We start from the raw sequence: 19,040 nt of genomic DNA on the forward strand, positions 1-19,040 counted from the left end.
CAGATGTAATGTCATATATTGAGTAGAAAATAAAGAAAAAGTAACAAAATATATTAGAAAATGATGTTTTTTTTTTGCTGTGATGCACACACATAGCATACAGATTCATTTAATACATTAGCAATTAAAGTCATGTAAAGTTTAATTTGTTGCTTGAAAAGGGGAGGAAGCCAATCTATATCATCCCACCGGTGCACAAACACAAAACACGACACAAAAGTATATAGTTTCTAGTTTAAATGTCTTTTTTGATGATAAAAGACTAAACTAACTCATTGGTTACTTTCCAGTGAGATGTATTAACCTATTTTAGGAGAATACATATCTTGTTGAGTCATTTAACATCTTATTTTAAGAAATATTTCTAATGAAACAAGTTTTTATAACTTATAAATGACATGCAATTGGGTCAACTTAAATTAAAAAGTGTAATTCTAGTCTTATTTTAATTTATAAGGAAAGTCTGGGTGTTGCCGCGCTTAAAAAAAGGACATATTGGGGAAAAAGTATAAGCATATTTGTTTACGTACTTTGAAGATAAAAGCAATACACATTTGTTTTAAGAAATCTTTCCAAAATTCTAACAGCAGATTTTTTATTTATAACAAGGGAAAACATTTTAAATTTTGAATGTTTATCTTGTTAGAGAAGGATATTGAGAAAAAAAAATACCTTATTATATCTTCACGTGTTGCCATAATCCCGTGAAAGTAACACAAATTATGAAATTATGTTTAATCTGCTTCAAAAAGGCGATGTTTAATTAAAGTCTAGCAGACCCAGCAGCAGGAGTTATCCCAGCCCGGCGCGTGCGCTGTCGAGCGCGTTTTCGCGTGGGTGCGCGCGCCTTGCTAGGACGGCGCGACTCTCTAATCATCTGGGATGGATTAAAATGTGCGCGCGCGTGTGCGCTGTAATCCGCACGGTGGTCTGTGATTTGCGGCGGCAGCGCGTGACACATCTGGACGCGCGCAGTCGCTTCGGGAGAGGCGTGCCTCGGTGCGCGCGGATGCGTCACACAGGGGAAGAAGGGACGCAGGAAAGGAAAGTTTGGCGCACAAATGGAGCCGCGGAAAGCGCCGACCAGCGCGTTTAGACTCATGTAATCTATCAGGTAAGACCACCAGAGCACGCACTAGTTATAATCTGCAAAACACCGTCACGGATGCGCGTGTTGATTCCAAAGTGATGCTGCGAGCGCGTCTGGAGATTATATGTGCGCCTGTGCAAAGAGAGAGAAGCACTTCAAATGCGCATAAACTCAGCAGCGCTTCCCACTTCCACTCCTCCTGCTGCGGTGTCCTCATGTCACACTGGTCTTGCGATGCAAATTGTCCAGAAAGGGGATTGGAGTGAAAGCGCTGACCTCAATTTCAGTTGCATCTTTATCCACTGCCGGTTCTGTTGCACAGATTCCCGTCGTTCTGTCAATTATCTGGTCAGGGAACTCATGAAATTTGGAAGAAAAGTGACATTTGTAATGGTTTGTTGTATCCTAAAGCCAAAGGGGAGTCCGGAGCTGCCTGTCAGAGTCAAAACATCAGAAATAAATCCAAAGAAAAACCCCAAACGTTAATTTTTTTTGTCAGATTCATTTAAAAAAAACACGCAGGATTCGAATAAACCATGTTTCAGCCTTCTGTCTGTCATCTTCAAAGACTGTGAGTCAGAGGGATTGTGAAGTTAACAACTACAATGAGCACCGGCTCATGGTCATAAACTAGATTGGAAACACACCCCACCAAATGTTGGTTTAGCTCATAATCCGCTGGTGTGATTTGTCAGATTTTGCAGTAAACCCAGCATTAATGTTAAGCTGAGATTGTTGCTGTTTGTGCCTGATCACAGGGTGCTGTTCAAACCCACACAAACCAGCGCTCACTGCTGCACAATCGGCCGTATGGGTGGGCTCCCCCCTCAAGAGACAGATTAACACAGATTATGATGTTACCTGTGCGCAGTTGACAGTCATTTCTATGCCCAGACAGGCTGCAGTATTAGCTTTATTAAAAATACAGAAATAGGAGATAATGAAGTTCAAACCTAAAATTTTGTTTACATCACAAGGATGTTTTTATCAAAAACTTACTCTGGATGTCATGTATAAACACAAACAATAAAATTATGATTTGCAAATAATTGTGAAAAAAATTGTAAAATATATTTAATGACACAAATAATATAATTCATCCCAAAATAGTCCTTTCATAATTAAAAACAACTCCAGCCTTGATTTAAGGGAATGCATAATGTCATCCAGTTTTATTTCCATTGATTGTGTTTTAATTGAATAGTAATAATATAATGTCTGCATAAATTTGTCTGTTCAATGATAAATTTTCTTAAAACTTCTATCAGATACAGGATTTTAACTCTTAAGCTGAAGCTAATTTATAAAGGAAATTAATTGCAATCAGGTGCAGTTTATCATGCCATGTCTCAAACTACTTTATTGTTGTGAAAAAATGATATTAAAAGGCTCAAAACGTTTTTTTCTGTCTCTATGAGGAGTGAATCGTTCACAAAATTCAGAATTTTACTAATGAATTAGAATTCCTCAAATAAATAGGAGCAAAGTATTTTTTGATTGACTTGTGTCAAACCATCAGAACTACAGCTGTCAGGCTTTGTTGTCCTTGTTGTCCATTTATGAAAAAGGAAATGTTTTATGGTTAAATACAACTGACTGTTTATGACTGAGTGACTCCTCCTCCTTGGCGTTCCAAACAGGAAGTACCTACTGGCTCCAAGATGCCAAAATCCAATTGACTTCTATTGAGAAATAAGATGGTATAACTCTGTCATTCTATTGGTCAGAATAACCATTCTTTATTTATTTATTTATTTAGTTATGTTCATTTTCTTGATTATTTTTTTCTGTAGCTTATTTTGTAAAATGACCAATCAGATGCCTCAATAAAAGTAGGTGGAGCCTGCTGACCCCCACATCCAAAGTTCAAAAGATTTTATTGATAGATTCCGTGTAAATCGCTTTCAATAGGGATGCCTTCCGTATCATGAAAAAAAGTGGCTGAATTAACTTCATTATGGTTGAAGCCGGAAATAAACCCTTTTCCATGGATGGTGTCACTTTCGCTCGGTCCAGCTCTCAGATACAGTCAGTACAAACAAATGGGTCACATGACCAAATCTTTCATCCATCGCCATTTAATCCTTTGATTGATGGTCTACAACTGCAGTTTACAGTTTATGAAGCAAAATGTGTTAACAAATGGTCAGAAGAAAGAATCTCCACCCACAAAGGAGGTGTTTACACCACCAGGAAGTTGCCAAATATGGGTATTTTATCAATAGGTCATCCAAAGACCTGGTGATTCCTGCACAAAGACAACTTTTATTATATTTATGTTCAAATACAAATGAGTTGGTAAAAAAATACTTGCACAAATATTCCAATTTTATCCCAGATACGCTTGGATTTCAATCACTAGGATCAAACCGTTTTAATGTTTTCACTATCGGACATATTGTTTTGTAATAATTTTACAAAAAAACAAGTTAAAAAAAAGATCCTGGAGCTTCATTCTACATTGATTCAGCTGAGCTGTCAGCACATTTTTGTGCCGTTCGAGCTCCACAGTCAGCTTGGGGGGAGGGAGGGGGGGGCATTAGCCTAATAGAAGTTTAGTCTGTCTAATATGCATTTGGCACCTTCAAGCTTTCACTCCCTCTTCCCATCCTGTCAAAGTCTGAGTCAGGCTGCCGTCTGTGCATTTGTCAGGTTTATCTGCCCCTCCACCCTTTTTTGGGTGAGATCAGATTAGTTGGAGTCTACCATCTGCTGGTTGAAACTGTGCCACATAATACATTTACGTGAAAACGAGGGTTTGACGTGGGAATGAAGCAGAAATTAAAAAGACAGAGACGGTGATGCTAAAAAAAAAAGATTGACTTTTAAACGGCTGTTGATCCTTCTGATGCAGTAAAGCCTCACTGAAGCAGCGGCCGACAGCGTCTCACCGTTCATCTGAGAGTTACGTAAGTTATTCTGTGAAGCAGCAACCAGGGAAAACGCTGAAGTTTGGCTTTTTCACGGCCGACGGGAGAATCCTCTGAAGATCAGGCTGCGTTAAACTGTTAACACATAACATTTGAATTCAAAATAATCTTTTTATTTCAATAAAACCCTCCATGGAGCACAATTCATTCTTTTTGACTTCATCAGTATTTAGCCTAAAAATAGGAAAAGAACACAAATCTTAGGAAGAAAATCTTTACTAGAAGGATCAGTCCATGCAGCAAGTCATTTTTACTGAAGACATCTTATAATAAGATTTCAAAATCTACAAACAAAATTCCACACAAGCGTTTAAAAAGGTAACATAAGCTAAAAAATGTAGATGTTAGATAGAATTACTTCACATTTAATGTTAAACAGCCCCATAATGTGCTTTTTTTTGCTATTTTTAAGAAGATTGTTTGTATTTTTGAGTTTTTATGAGCATAATCATAGTTTATTTTGACTACCGTGACAAAAAACGAATGTAATCGGTGAAAAAGACTCAAAACAAGTTGAAAAATGTTGAAAACAAGATGTTTTTCAAGTAAAAAATCTACTAGTAAAATATATCCTGATAATATTTCTTAATATAAGCTGTGATATGCCAAAATAAATCTTTAAATTAGCTAAAAACACTTAGATCTGAGTAAGCATGGCCCTGCAATGGCCTGGTGAAATGTCCTGTGTTCACCTGACAGAAACTCGGATAGGCTCCTGCATTCCTGTGACCCTTAACAGGAAAAAATGAGTAGTAATACTGCGATATAGTACATCACAGCGGACAACACACACGTGATGCAGCAAAAAACGATCAACCATCAATACAGTTCAACTTGTGGAAACACTTTGACGTGTGACCATTCCGCGTGCTAAAAAGTTCTATTAATGTCCCCTTTGGGTTATTTTGATGTGGAAAAAAAACTTTATGAAACCAAAACGTGAATGGATTTGACATTGATTTTTGTTTACTGGTTTGTTTGTACACACATTTAATAAACAATTGATTATCTTGAAGAAACACGAGGAATCTGGAAACGTCACTGTTATAAATACCAGGTATTTGTCTCTAAGTCACACTCGTTGAAGTTTTGGCTAAATATGTTCTAGATCTTTTTTATGTCAGTGAATCGGATCACTGCATCAAAATGAACCAACATCGAATATGAATAAGAACGGCAACCACAAACTATGATATTACCCCAACACCCCTATTTGCAGGGAAAAATAGAGTTTTGAATCTCCAAAGTAGGTATATTTACACACATCTTTCCCCAAAATGTCCTATTTTAAGAAGTAGAACAGTCCAACATTTTGCCAGACCATCACTTTTTATGTATAGGACTTTTAATTCATTGTGACAATGACGAATTATAAGTATGCATTCTATTCTATTCTAAAATCATCTTAAAGTAAGTGTAGAATTTCACATTTTAAGAAAATTTAGTCTTAGAAGCTACGTGTAAATGTGTGTTTGTTCTCTCTCCTGCTGTTGTCAAACACATTTCTACGCTGTTATGAGTCAAATTTAAGATTATAGTTTCCCTAAATCAAGTTTCTTGAAAGAAGACCACTTGTCTACAATTCCGTTTTCATAAAATCAAGATGTAAAGTAAAACAAAACACTTGTTTCGCTAGAGATACTGCTTAAAATAAGATGTTTTCACGATCAAATTACCTCAGAATTTCTTGCCTTAAAACAAGTCGTTCCTGCTCAAAGAGAAGTAACTGGATTGTTAGTTTTGTCTCATATTATCTTAAAAAAAGGACTTTATATTATCTTTAAAAACAGGAAACTGGACAAGAAGTTTTAGTGAGATTTTTTTATTAGACACTTAGATCTCAGTAAGTATGGCTCTAAAATAACATTCCTGAATTTGAACCAGTAATTACAGAACAATAGAGCTTTTTGGAGCCTTAAATCAAGTTTTCATTGCCAAGAGTTTGAAGCAAAAGGATTTAAACTCATAATTTCCTTATTTTGACATCCTAGCTCTAAATGAGACAAAAATGCTTCATTTTTGATAAGATTTTGGAAAGGTGTAATATCTTCAACGTCGAATAACAAGCTTTGAAATCTTTGCGAGGATCAAATGGTTTGCAGTTTATTTAGGTTTTTGTTTTTCGTCCAGAGCTTCCCCAGCGGGTCGATCGGCGGCTCTGGGACAGACTTGGCCGCACTTCAGTTTCCCCGTCTTCAGATTAATTTAGACTTCCAGAGCACTTCAAAGCTGAGCTACATGGCGGCCCAACGTTCAGACTCAGTTGGCAGCAGTTGCCTTTCTCTGTTGAAATGGCACATCTTTATTTGTTCTGCTCTGCAGCTTCATAATCTCTCTGACCGCATCCTCCGCTCTTTCCTCTTTCAGCGGCCGCCTCGGTTCGGGGATGTAAAGAAATGGCGGAGAACGAGAAAAATGGGGACGGAGGATGTGACGACGGGGACGGAGGAGGTAGCGGTTTCACTGCCGTCGCTGGTGCCACTCTAGGGACAAAACGACACGTCCAGAGAGGGATCGTGATCCAGCTGACAGGGACGGAGGGGCAGTGGGACAGCATGGATGAAAGTGAGCTCATCTTCTCCCTCGACCACAATGAGGACTACCCCTCTATATCCCTGTCCAAGGAGAGGACGCTTTCTGCAGAAGAAGAAGAAGTAGGAGGTTTGAAGTCCCAGAGCTTTCATGTTCCACTTTCACCTTCGTCGCCCGATTCCTTGGGGAACTTTTCTGCCGCCAGTCCCAGCTTCCTCTCCCCGGGCCCTTCCTCACCCACCCATCGGCCTCTAGCCAACTTGGTCAAGTCCCTCTCCACAGAGCTGGAGCTGAAAGAGGGCTCCAGCCTGAGACCCAAGCCTTTCCTGAGCCTGGTGAAGTCCATCTCCACTGAGCTTTCCCGCTCAGAACCCGAGGTGTCGCAGTCCAAATCGGACTCCCGCCTCAACCTTCACCTGTGGAAACAGCTGACCCAAACCAAAACCCGGAGCAACGGCGACTCTCGAACGGCTCCTCCGACTCCCACCACGCTCTCCCCCAGTGGAGACGGCCCGAAGGGGGGGTTCTTCAAACTGGAGCTGGACGACACCAAGAGAAGGCTCTCGGAGGCCGTGCACGAACCCCTGAGCAGCATGTTTAGTAAGATCAGGCGGGAGGACATCGGCGGGAGCCCCAAGCATCAAACCAAACCCCAGCTGGCTCATCAGAACAGCAGCCGGAGTTTGGGTCGGGAAGGCAGCACGGACACGGTCCTGTCAGAGTCTCCTGTGAGAAACGCTCGGAAAACCGACGCCGATGTCCCGCCTGTGTTTGAGTGGCCTTCCGTGAGACATGCGGCGAGAGGTCAGCGCGGCGTCTGTCCTGTACACCATCCCAGGCAACATCACAGAGACGAGGATCTGGAAATCTGTACAGACGGCGACAACATGCAGGTGTTCTCCATCCAGACTCAGAGAAAGCCCAGGAGCTCAGCTGGTCTCCAGGTTTTGGCTTCACCGCCAGCCAGGACATTTCCTAAGCCCCCAAATCCTCTGCCGCGCATGAGTTTGTTCTGCGTGGCCGTGCTCTCCTACGGCTACTTCATCCTACCTTTGAGTCCATACGTCTCCGGGTTGGCTCTGGGATTAGCGATGGGCTTCTTGTTGGGTCTTTTTCTCATTCGCATGGGCTCCTGCGGCTCTGACTGCTCGGCGTCGACTCACCAACCAGAAGAGACGCCGTATGAAGAACGGACGTTGACAGGCTGCTTCGACAGCTCTGAGCCTGACGTCCTGAAGGTGAGAGACCAAGTCACAGAGAAGGAAAAATGTCCGTTTGATCAGATATTGATTTCTACCATTTGCCCCTCACTGTCTCCCTTCTGTCACCTGGTCAGAGCTGAATGTGATCAATTCCTTTGGGAGGTACAAATGCAGGTGTTTTGTAGTCATGCAGGACGTTAACTGAAACCAAACCGCTAATGACTTAACAAGCGAGGTATTTTCTCGTTGCTTGAACTCTTTTTTTCTTGCCCCCCCCGCCAAACTGCCTGACAAAATGCAGCTCCTTCTCCTGCTTGTGTTTTCCACTAATTGCCCCATGGAAGTGGCAAAGTCTGGTTGCCGGTTGCTCCCTTTAAGGGCCAACTGTCAAGCTCCGTTAGAGGCAGAGCGGTAATTACTGTACCTCAGCAGCTGCAGCACTTTTTACTGTTGACACTTTTTAAATTTTTTTTTATAAATCTCACCAGGGGCAGCGCTGTGCTTTGCTCCAAACGTCTAACCTGAACAGAAAACAGTCGCTGAAATGACCTGAAACTGCTGATGTAAACCCATTTCAGCCGAGTTAAAGTACATTTCTAGTTTGGTTATTTCTGAGGAGGCCTTTTAAATTGGACAATGCCAGAATTCTTTTTTCCATCTTTCTCTTTGCTCACTTACAAACCACACAAACAGTCACAGGTTTTTCCTTATCTGACTTTTTTTAATTTCAAACTGAACTCCATATTGTTGTTGAGTTTTTACTTTATTGTCAAAAACCTGTTAAAGTTTCAAACTAAATGTATCCAAAAACACATGATGTCCATCTTTCAGCAGAGCTTTCAGGCTGGAATACCAAATACACCCCAACTTCTATTTCTAAATGCAATTGATAAAGAAAAATTTAGATTTTTCTTTTAAATTTTGAGTTGAATCGACATAAAAACACTTTCAGGGATTTGAGCCAAAACATTTATCGACACAGAACAGAAAATGTGACAAACTGATCAATCGTTACCATGGATCAATAGATAAATAATTTTACTGCTCGAGTGCCATAATGTCCAAAATATGCACAAATTTTCAAAAGTACCAGGAAAATCAGACATTTGAAGCCACATTAATCCCAAAAAAAGGAAAAAATAGAAATGAGACTTTTTGTTCATGGTGGTTTTGTGATTTAACGCAATAAAACTTTATTGACAAAATATAAAATATTAGTGGCCTGCACTGTCTGAAATCAATAAACCTTGTGAAATAGTTTAAAAGATAGCAGCAGATTTGTTCAGTTTTATCACTGAAATATCTCTTCATTAAAAAAAATTCAGTTTAAAAATAGGTCATATTTTTCTGCTTTTTTGTGTTAATTATTGCACAAAAAGAGACTAACTTTTGAAATGAAACATCAAAAAACTTTTATTGTGTGATATTACTTTTGCCCAACATTCATTTTAATCTCATCCAGCTGCAAACTTAAACTAACTTGTTGGGTATTATCCTGAATTTTGCTGTATCATTTCTTTACTTTATTCATTATTTTGGGGGAAATTAAGTCTGAATTTTGCCTAAATATGAGTTGGAATTTTTATGGGGCTGTTTTATGGCGGAGTTGTGGAATCAGATGACTTTTCTTTGAATGAAATGAACTAAAATAAAACCACATTGTCGAGCTGCTTTAGGGGGAAATCGCTTTTCTCATCTCTCATAATGTAAAAACCACGACCGCCGCTAAGCTGTTTACACGTGAGAGCGGCGGCCTGAGCTCTCCAAAGCCCAGGAGACATGACCACAATAAAAATCCAGATAAGTTCACAAAGAAAATTCACTGGTTTGAAGGCCAAACTGATCTATTTTTACGACCGTCGTGGGAAATGGAAGGTCACTGCTGGAAAAAAAGAGGCTTCTGCAGACCAAGACTGCAGTAATCCATGTTTCCATGACATATTGACAATATGCATGCTAATAAATACACATTTTTACAATATTTTAAGCCCTATCTATAGCTGACCAAACCAAATATCAAAAGAAATTCTTAATTTGTCAAAATTTGGTAAATACAAAATAATGACAAATGATTTAAAACATTTATATGATATCTTGTGGATTTTTTTTATTGATCTGTTTACGTTTTTGTGAGTTATATTAGAGGGGAGGGAAGCAGAAATCAGTCCTCCCTAAATAGCTGTGATTGAGCTCCACTCGTCTCCTTACACCTGAGCTGCATTTGATTACAAAACGACTTTTGGTTGAACCCTAAATCACATTTGTTTACTTGCTCCTAAATGATTCCTGTGTGACAGAAATGAACCAATCGCTTTCTTAGATATTTGGACCAAACGTGAAACTTTCATCTCTTTCTTAAAATGTTTTACTGGGACTTTATCATGTTTGTTTAAAAAAATATCAATTGAAGCTACGAGCTGCCCCACCTTTCTACTTAGCCACCGGCTCCCTTCACTCTCTGCATCTGCCCCTCCCACTCTGGTGGGCAACACTGTTTTTCATAATGGTGGCTTTTCTGTTGATTTGATCTCCATAGCAACTATTTTAATATTTGGTCGCCTGGGGGTGACGAACAGGTCGATGTCATTTTTAGAAGAATCGGTACATTTATTAAATTTCCTTGGCAACGGAGATTTTCTGTCAACCACGCCCACATTTCTAAGATGCTCATATGGTCTGTTATATTCAGCTTGAAGCCAGGGATTCATGTGTGACATTTTCAGAATATTCTGGTAAAAATGAGCAACAGGGAAACGCCACGAGCTCGCCACACAAAATCTACAAACTCTTCCAAGTGACTTCCCGAGGAGTTAGAAAACGGTAGATTGAAAGGAGGAGTTTGTTGAAGGTATTAAAGGTTTTTGGTTTTTTAAATTCAAGATGGCGGCCACTTCCCGTGGTCAACAGTTGATTTTTATTTTGTTAAGAATAATGCAGGATGGAATAAATAACTCTGCCAAGGAACCGAAAGGAACTTAAAGGGGAAAATTATTTATTAGATGCTTGATGTTTGATTTTATTCAAATCAAAAGGTTTTTTTTTTCAGGGCTGGATGAATGAAATCCATGATTACGACCCAGAAACCTGCCATCCTGCCATGACTCACTCCGTCTTTGCTACCCTGGAGGGCTCCTGCCTCCGTCTGGACTACCCACGCGCCAACATCAGCCGCAGGGCCGCCTATGATGAGAAAGTCCACGACGCTACCTTTGTCAAGTCACGCTGCTTTCAGCTCGCAAAGAGCAAAGTATGACGACTCCCTAAGGGTCTTTAGGAAATTTATTTTTTTTATTTTGTCCCGGATTCTAAAAAGCGGACTGCATTTTTCCTTCTCCTGCATGTGTGCTCAGCAGAAGAACGTCTGACCTTTCCTTTGTGGCTTCTTGTTGGAGTTTATTCCACGCATGTAGAAGTTAAATTCTTTAGAGCTCCTTCAGATGCAGTGAAACCTCTAACCTCCTTCACATTAGAGTTTAAAATACGCTTTGAAATTATTTTACTAAATGCAATTGAATTATTAAAGCATGGATCTTAGGGTGCCCTTTTGGCGAGTGCCTCAAAGCACAAGGAGCTGCTCATGCAAAAAGGGAGAGAAGCAGTTTGTATCAAAGGTTAATTGGCATAAAACATGTTCAGATTATGTATTTTTAATGTGATGAAGTCAACACGTGCTGCTTTAGGATTTAACTCTGTCATTGTCCTCAGGTTTTTTTGCTGCCATCCGTGTTAGCTCGGAAGAGGCTTTGGAACCCCAAATATCCCATCTGCATCCAGCTCGCTGTGGGGTCCCAGCCTGGGGAAAGAGGAGGCTCCACGGAGAACCTGGACGAGGAGCAAGGGGCCGAACAATCACCGAACCTGAAGCAAAGCTCCTCCAAACCGACCCGCGACCCTCAAGCTGCTCTGTACCTGTTTGGCCGCACGGGAAGAGAGAAGGAGGAGTGGTTCCGCCACTTCCTGTTCGCCTCCATGGAGGCGGAGCATGAGAAGAAGCCTGGCAGATGCATTTCACAGTCGGGTAGGAAAAATGTTAGAAATGCATTAGCTAAGAGGAGGGACGACATCCATATAAAAGTACTACATATGTATGGATTATGGATTACACGCACCAGATTTGGTTTTTTTTGCTTTTCTAATCCAGTATTTGTCAGGGGACTCACGATCTGATGGTCCAAAGCTCTGCACACAAGGCTCTTTTTATTTCTCAGCTACAGAGGACACTCTTGCAGTTGCTTTTGAAAGTTGCTTTTCACTGCAAATTTAAATCTCATTGAAGGAATGAACACTCCCTGAATAACAGTTGCTTACATTTCCAGAAACATGACAGACGATGTGCAACTCGTGAGGGAATTTAGCCTCATGTATGCGGAAAGAAAGCTCCAAATCTACGAGAATCCGTGTAAAATTCTTGCAGATTTGCATTTTTCCCCCCATCTTTTTTCGCTACTTCAAAGCTAAAGTGACATTTCAAACATTCCTGACTCCAGAGTGCTGCTGAGGGAAGATCATTTTTGTATTTATCTCGTTGGACCTTCTAAAAATATCAGGGTGATTCTGAGAAAACGTCTGTTCAACAAACACCTTTGAAGAACTTTCTTGTTTTTTTAATGTTAAAATTGTCCTGTTATTAACATTATGCCGACACACAAACTACAGAAACATGAAACTACTGGTCAACATCAGATGAATACATGAATAAAATGAAAGTTCTGGTCAGAAGATCCTCTTTGAGATCTAAAAACGGGGTGTTTTTAACAATTCTTATCACAATTTGAGGTTGCGATCTGATTCATATTCGATGTTGGTTCATTCTAAATGATCCGTTTCTCTGGCCTAAAGTGGATCCAGGACATCTTTAGCCAAAAGTTCCACCAGTGTGACTCAGAGAAAAATTCCTGGTTCTGAACAGTGCAGGTGAAGTTTTGCAGATTCCTTGGCTTTCTTGCAAGATACTCAAGTATTAATGTGAATAAACAAACAAGAATCAATGTGAAATCCATTCACATTTTAGTTTCCTAAAGTGCAGCCCACTGTTGTTTGTCCACGTGTATACAGAACAACTTTAATTTGAAAACAAAATGCAAGAATTCAGTTAAAAAATGTAAATGAAAGAGTTTTACAAGCGTCTTTGCTGCTAACGGAGGTTCCACCCACAACTGGGTTTTTGTGTTTTTGAAACACACATTTTCCACCCATAATAGTCAAAACTTGCATGTCCTTCTCAACTTTTCACCTTTTTCTGCAACTAGCCATTTCTTCTTTCAGTCATCAGCCAACCGATGTTCACATCAGAGTGCGTTTAACGCCTGACAAGTAAAAGCCTAAACATTATTTTATTTTAAAGGAACAAAAATGAGATGAATTAAATTTTAAGAAATGCTCTGGAATTAATTAATTGCAATAAATGCAATAAGTTTTGACACCCCTATAAATAGAACATTAATAGAACAATTATGCGCGGTCACATGTCTTTGGGAAATCCCCCCCCACACACACACACACACTTGTGTTGTCCATTGTGATAGTCGCTATTGTAAAACAGACCTTCCGTACCTCAATCTAAATGGTATTTTCCAAAATCGGTATAATCGATTTATTTTATTTTGAAGGATTTTATATCAGTCTTGTTGGATTTTAGGAAATCGGTTCATCAATTAATCATTGCTTTTTCCAATTTATTCTTTGCCATTTTTTTAAGAAAACATCCCAGGGAAATTAAAATGATACGCCGCTTTCTCTTCTTTATGATATGACCACTTTTTTTCTGCAATCCTTTAGGGGACCCAACACAGAGTGTTCCTTTCCCGCACAGCAGAAGCCCCAGCAGAGGGGGCAGCAGTGACCATGACGCCCCTTCCACACCCCCGGCCCCGTGCATCTCCTCAGCCCCCTCTGGAACCTCCAGGGGCCTTTCTACATTTGATTACCCCAGCTACATGGCTCGGCTCCTGGCTGCTGAAGACTCAACGCCCCTCTCCAGTCCTGGGGCGAGCAGCGTAGAGGCCAGCCCCACCATCAGAGGGAAAGTATGTATTGCTGGCAGACAAATTAGAGTTACACAACTATTTCCTGCAAGAAAAATACCTCCTTAAGCTTTAAATGTCTCTAACTTGTCCTTTTATTACCCTTTAGTGCACCTGTGATCTGACAGAGTTCCCTGAAAAGAGCCAAACCGCATGGGTCAACGCTCTGATTGGTCGCATTTTCTGGGATTTCCTGCAAGAGAAGCACTGGGCCGACGCCGTCTCCCTCAAGATTCAGAAGAAGCTCAGCAAAATCCGAGTGAGGGCGCTTTTTTAATTTGAGTTGAGGGTCACGCCGAACGTTGATTAGAACTCATATAAGCACGACTTGCTGTTTCTCCAGCTGCCTTACTTTATGAATGAGCTGAGCCTGACTGAGATGGACATGGGCTGCTCCGTGCCGCAGGTCTCTGCGGCGTCCAGACCAGAGGTGAACCACAGAGGTGAGTGCACGCCGCGGCTTAAACGTGCACGGCTAACGTGATGTTATTACAGCTGAGCCTCAGATCAGACCTATCATCCTATGGTAATCTCATGGAACAGGCCGGTCATTAGGCCTTTGCTTTCAACCTTTTCAGATCATGTTTTCATGTGTGCGGTTCGTAAAGATCCCATTTGATAACCCTATTGTGAGGATGTTGTGATTTCTTGTCCTCCCTCCTTTCCTCCTCCTGAAGGGGGGAGTAATAATCCACCGTAATTTCTCATAAATTTAATTTCAAGGCCTGATCATCTGAGTGAAAGCTTGCTTAATCCTCCCACTAAGCAGTTTTGCAGTCTCCTGCTGACCTCTTTGCGGTTCCCCCTGCAGGCCTGTGGGTGGAACTGCAGCTGGTCTACACGGGTAACCTGCAGATGACCCTGCAGACCAAGTTTAACCTGTCCAGGCTGGGAAAAGAGGCCGGCCGGGACTTGGCTCACTGTTTCACTGAGACTGGTACCCCATGGTGAGTCCTACGCAGGAGCCATTTTACCGTTTTTAATGAACCCTGTGACGTTAAATGGTTCATTCAGAACATAGGTCATCTCTCCGTTTTCATCTTGATTATAGCCAGCTTCTTCCCTCACATCAATCCCCCAAAGCGCCCCGGAAAAAGGTAGAAGATGGTAGAATTAGTTTTGGTTAGATTACTGAAAAGAAGTTGAGATGTTCTGCTTTTTTAAGACAAATCCTGAAATTAGCTGCAAATACTCATATTTAGTTCATTTGTTCTGGTAATTAAAATGATATATTTTAAAAATACATGTCCTAAAAAATAAGAAATAAAAACGGTCTGGTTTCCCTAAATGAAGCAAGCCTGTCTCTTGAAACGACACACATTTCTGCTTAAAAATGTTGTGTATTATAGAAGTAAATAAAAAACGTTTTTCATTACAGATTTTGCTAAAATTAAATGTTTTCTAGTTTAAACGATTCCGAAGTCATCACATCTCCCTGAAATGTTAGTTTTGTGTTAAGGACTAAGGAGGACAACCCAAGCATATTTCAGGAAAACTACGTTAAAAATGACATTTATGAGTTTTTTTTTGTTTTCAAATTGTTGTGTATCAGGAGCAGACAAAAAAATGCTGTCAGAAAAAGTTTGTAGGTGTGACGTGGAAGCTACTACGGCAAGCCACAAGCTCCGTTAAGATGCATCCACCTGCAGACAAAAGGATCCATGAACGTCTTTGTTTTCCTCGTCTGAGCTGGAATCTGGATCTAAACTGTACCGCTGGATAGCTGCAAAATTGCTCGCCCATTTTTGTTGCACCACTAATGTTAACTTGGGCTTGTGATGGGCTGTAAGCTAGTGGGAGAGCGTGCAAACAGGTGGATGATGGGGAAGGGGGCAGGGTTGCTCCGCCCACAACTCAGAGGTGTATTTTCAATGAACTACAGCCGCTCTGCTGAAACGTGGTCCTAGAAAATAGCCATTGTTCAGATTAAGGCTAAACGTGGAATAATCATGATTTTAAAAAAAAAAAACACTGGGAACGATTTAAAAATAGACGAAAAGATGGTGGGAGTGGGACTTTAACTGCTCTGTGTGTGTACGACCTCCACCCAGCTCAAGGCCCATACTCAAGGTGTTGGCAGACAGTGATGAAGAGTCCTCCAGCGCTGCTTCATCTGATGAGGAGGAGCTGCTTCTCTCCGAGCCTCCGGGTCCAGCAGGTGAAAAAGTCTCCACTCCGGCCAGTGAAGGGTTAGTATGCTCCGAAGGATCCGACTTACCTACGTTCAGTGGGGAACCAGCCTGAAAGCGGCAGTAAGCTGTCAGCATGACGTGTTGCCTCGCCTGTCTTTAGATTGCTCATTTTCAAAAAAGGAGAAAATTAAACTGCACCCCCAGCTATCAGCCCAGATGGTCCTCACTTGGATCTAGACGTTACCAGACTCCAACATCTAAACCCTCAATCTGCTGCCAAACGCAGGATCCGTGTGACATCCGCCTCTAATCGTCTTCAACAGGGCGGGAGGAGGAAAGACTGGAAGGAAGATTTTAAGATTTGTGGACAAAATCGCTAAATCCAAGTACTTCCAGAAGGCGGCGGAGAACGAGTTCATCAAGAAGAAGTTCGAGGAGATGTCCAACACCCCCCTGCTGCTCACCGTGGAGGTCCGGGAGCTGTCGGGGACACTGGTGGTCAACATCCCACCGCCGCCTTCAGACAGGATATGGTACGGACACGCATCCATGACCATCCTGCAGGGCATGCTGGGAGAATAAGTCCCAGCACACAAACACACAGGAATCACTTCAAAGTGAGCGGACGTGCAGATCAGTCAGTGAAGCTTATTCAAGACGGATTAAAGATATAAGAGGATTGAGTTTTAGCAACTATACGTCAAACATAAATACTACTCAGTGATGTGTGTGTTTTTGTGTGAGTGTGTAGTGCTGACAACAATTTCATGAAATCTGCACCCAACTCATCATTAAGGGAGTCAAATTGAATAGAAAGAGGGACAAAACCTAAATCCTAAAACTTATACATCGGTGGCACATGTGTGAAAAGTCCGTTAGACAGAAAGCCACAAATTTGTAAATGCATCTTGCAAAAATCACGTAAGATTTAGGTGATAATTATGTATAAACTACGTAAAATACGCACAAACTGCGAAATTGTCAACTGACCAAAAATTCTGAACAGCTCAAAACCAAATTCACGTAAAGACCTGTCAGCAAAATGGACATCGACAAACGCCAGAAATGAAATACGTAGATCACGTGTGTTTCACCAAAGACCTCCACTAATAACTTTTTTATGCCTCTTATTAAAATAATTTCTACTTTGTCTCATGGTGTCTTGAGTTTTATTATACTATTTTTAATTTTCTTGACACTCAATCCCAGCAGCTTTGATAAAATAGGTGAAAAAAAACTTTCAAAGAAGTTTTACAATCAACGATTTTAATGTAATTCTGCCTTTTTTCATTGTCAAACAAAGTGTTTGCAACTGGGACAGAACTACTCTGCAGTAAAAATGACATTTGGAATCAAAAAGCATCTTTACTTTAGGATAATGAATAGATAGTAGAGGGCGTGTGTTTTCGTAGAAGGTCCAAAGTGCTTTGCAGTCACGCACACACATTCGTGCAATGATGGCGGCTCTGCTGGCGCCAACCTGTAACCACCAAGAGCAAAGTGGGATTCACGTCGACACGTGGCGGGAACCAAACCCGCGATCTTCCGATCAGAGTTTGACCGTTCGACCTCTGCACCACGGCCGCCAGATTTCCAACTGCATGGCGTCCCTGATTTCTTTTTTAGCTAAACATTCAAATTCAGCTTTGTTTATATCGCCCTTTTCCTGCTACAGAACGCCTCAAAGTGCTTTACATAACTAAAGAAAAACATGAAAACGCCAACAAAAAAACACAAAAATCTCGACTGTTTTCTAATTCAATGAGACGCTTTTGAAGCTTTTTTAAGAATCTAAACATAGAAATAGGTCAGCTGAAACTATGGAGTTAATTCAGTCTCAATAATCAGAAATGCACACAAGCTGTTTTACAAATGCACTCTCTGCAGTCCTGTGAGAGGAGCTCAGCATTAACATTGAGGTTTGGTCTGCAGGTACAGCTTCTGTGTACCACCAAAGCTGGATCTCCATGTGCGTCCCAAACTGGGGGAGCGAGAGGTGACGTTCTGCCACGTGACGGAGTTTATTGAGAAGAAACTCCAGGATGAGTTCCAGGTACTGACAAGGATGATTTATTTTTATTTTTTTCAGAACAACTTATCTGTTCTAGATTTTTTTTCTCTCTTTCCTGCAGAAAGTATTTGTTCTGCCAAACATGGATGACATCTACTTCCCCCTGATGTGCTCCGGATTGGAGAGCCAGCAGAGCTCCTGCTCAGACTCTACAGAGAAGATCCCGCCTGAAACGTGCCTCAGTGCTGATGGTTTGTGAAAACGAGTTTGTCTGAGGACGACATCCCTTCCTGTCTGAATCAGGAGCTCCGATGTTCTTCGTTTCATCCAGAAATAAAAATGTTTCAAACTGAATGATACCTTTGGAAAATGTTTACATATAGGTAATCGATAAAAATGTGTTTATTTACTGATTTGATGTTTACAACTTTGGATAATAAGATTGTTGAAGTGGTTTAATAAAAGCTGGAGAACAACTGGTTGTCCTTCTTCACCTTTAGGGAATGTTTGCAGCAGTGAGGAGGACGACTGTGGATTTCATGAATCTGTGTCAGTTAGTGCATCTGTTGGTTTCAGCATCGACAGTGGTGGATTTTTCTTTTTTTCTATTTTTCCATTTTTAGACAACTTTGTCAGACGGTGTGGCCCAACTTTTGGAAGATCACAGCTTCTTATAAAGCGCTAAAGCTTTAAATACCAGTCCGATACTTGACTGATCACACAGGGTGTGCGTTTTTCTGCAGACTTCTGTTGGATGTGCACACAAACTGCACTCTGAGTGTCTTAATTCTCTCATTTCTAGTAGACAGGCCGCATGCAAGATCTAAAGAGTTCACTTTCATAGCAGACAGGGAAGACAAGTTCTCAATCCAATGAAAGTTCTTTGCTTTTGTGTAAATGTGGTAAGTAAAAAAAAAAAGACAAAATAGCATTTAAAACTGATTGCATGAATCTGAGTTCTGTCAAGGAGCGTCCCCTTGTCGTGTGAGCAGCACTAACCCTTACAAGTGTTCGCCATGTCCATTTCCCTGCGCGTAGAAAAAAATATTTATTAGATATTAGATATTTTGTGCACGTCCCCTCCGAGCAGTTGGCCCGTACCCACCTGTAAGGACAGGTG

General features: G+C 41.0%; 1 protein-coding gene across 1 annotated transcript; it reads left to right on the forward strand.

Moving 5' to 3' along the window:
- The first annotated feature begins 676 nt into the window (after positions 1 to 676).
- On the forward strand, positions 677 to 18,396 carry LOC101166832 (testis-expressed protein 2). The gene is made up of 12 exons (XM_011487869.3): positions 677 to 1,114; positions 6,388 to 7,790; positions 10,801 to 11,001; positions 11,460 to 11,772; positions 13,533 to 13,780; positions 13,887 to 14,036; positions 14,121 to 14,220; positions 14,589 to 14,724; positions 15,829 to 15,966; positions 16,233 to 16,442; positions 17,842 to 17,962; positions 18,042 to 18,396. The coding sequence occupies exons 2-12, from the start codon at positions 6,417 to 6,419 to the stop codon at positions 18,177 to 18,179; spliced, it is 3,129 nt and encodes a 1,042-aa protein (XP_011486171.1). The 5' UTR covers positions 677 to 1,114; positions 6,388 to 6,416; the 3' UTR covers positions 18,180 to 18,396.
- Positions 18,397 to 19,040: the final 644 nt, after the last annotated feature.

This window comes from Oryzias latipes, chromosome 19 (assembly GCF_002234675.1).
Source record: "Oryzias latipes chromosome 19, ASM223467v1".
NCBI classification, from domain to species: domain Eukaryota; kingdom Metazoa; phylum Chordata; class Actinopteri; order Beloniformes; family Adrianichthyidae; genus Oryzias; species Oryzias latipes.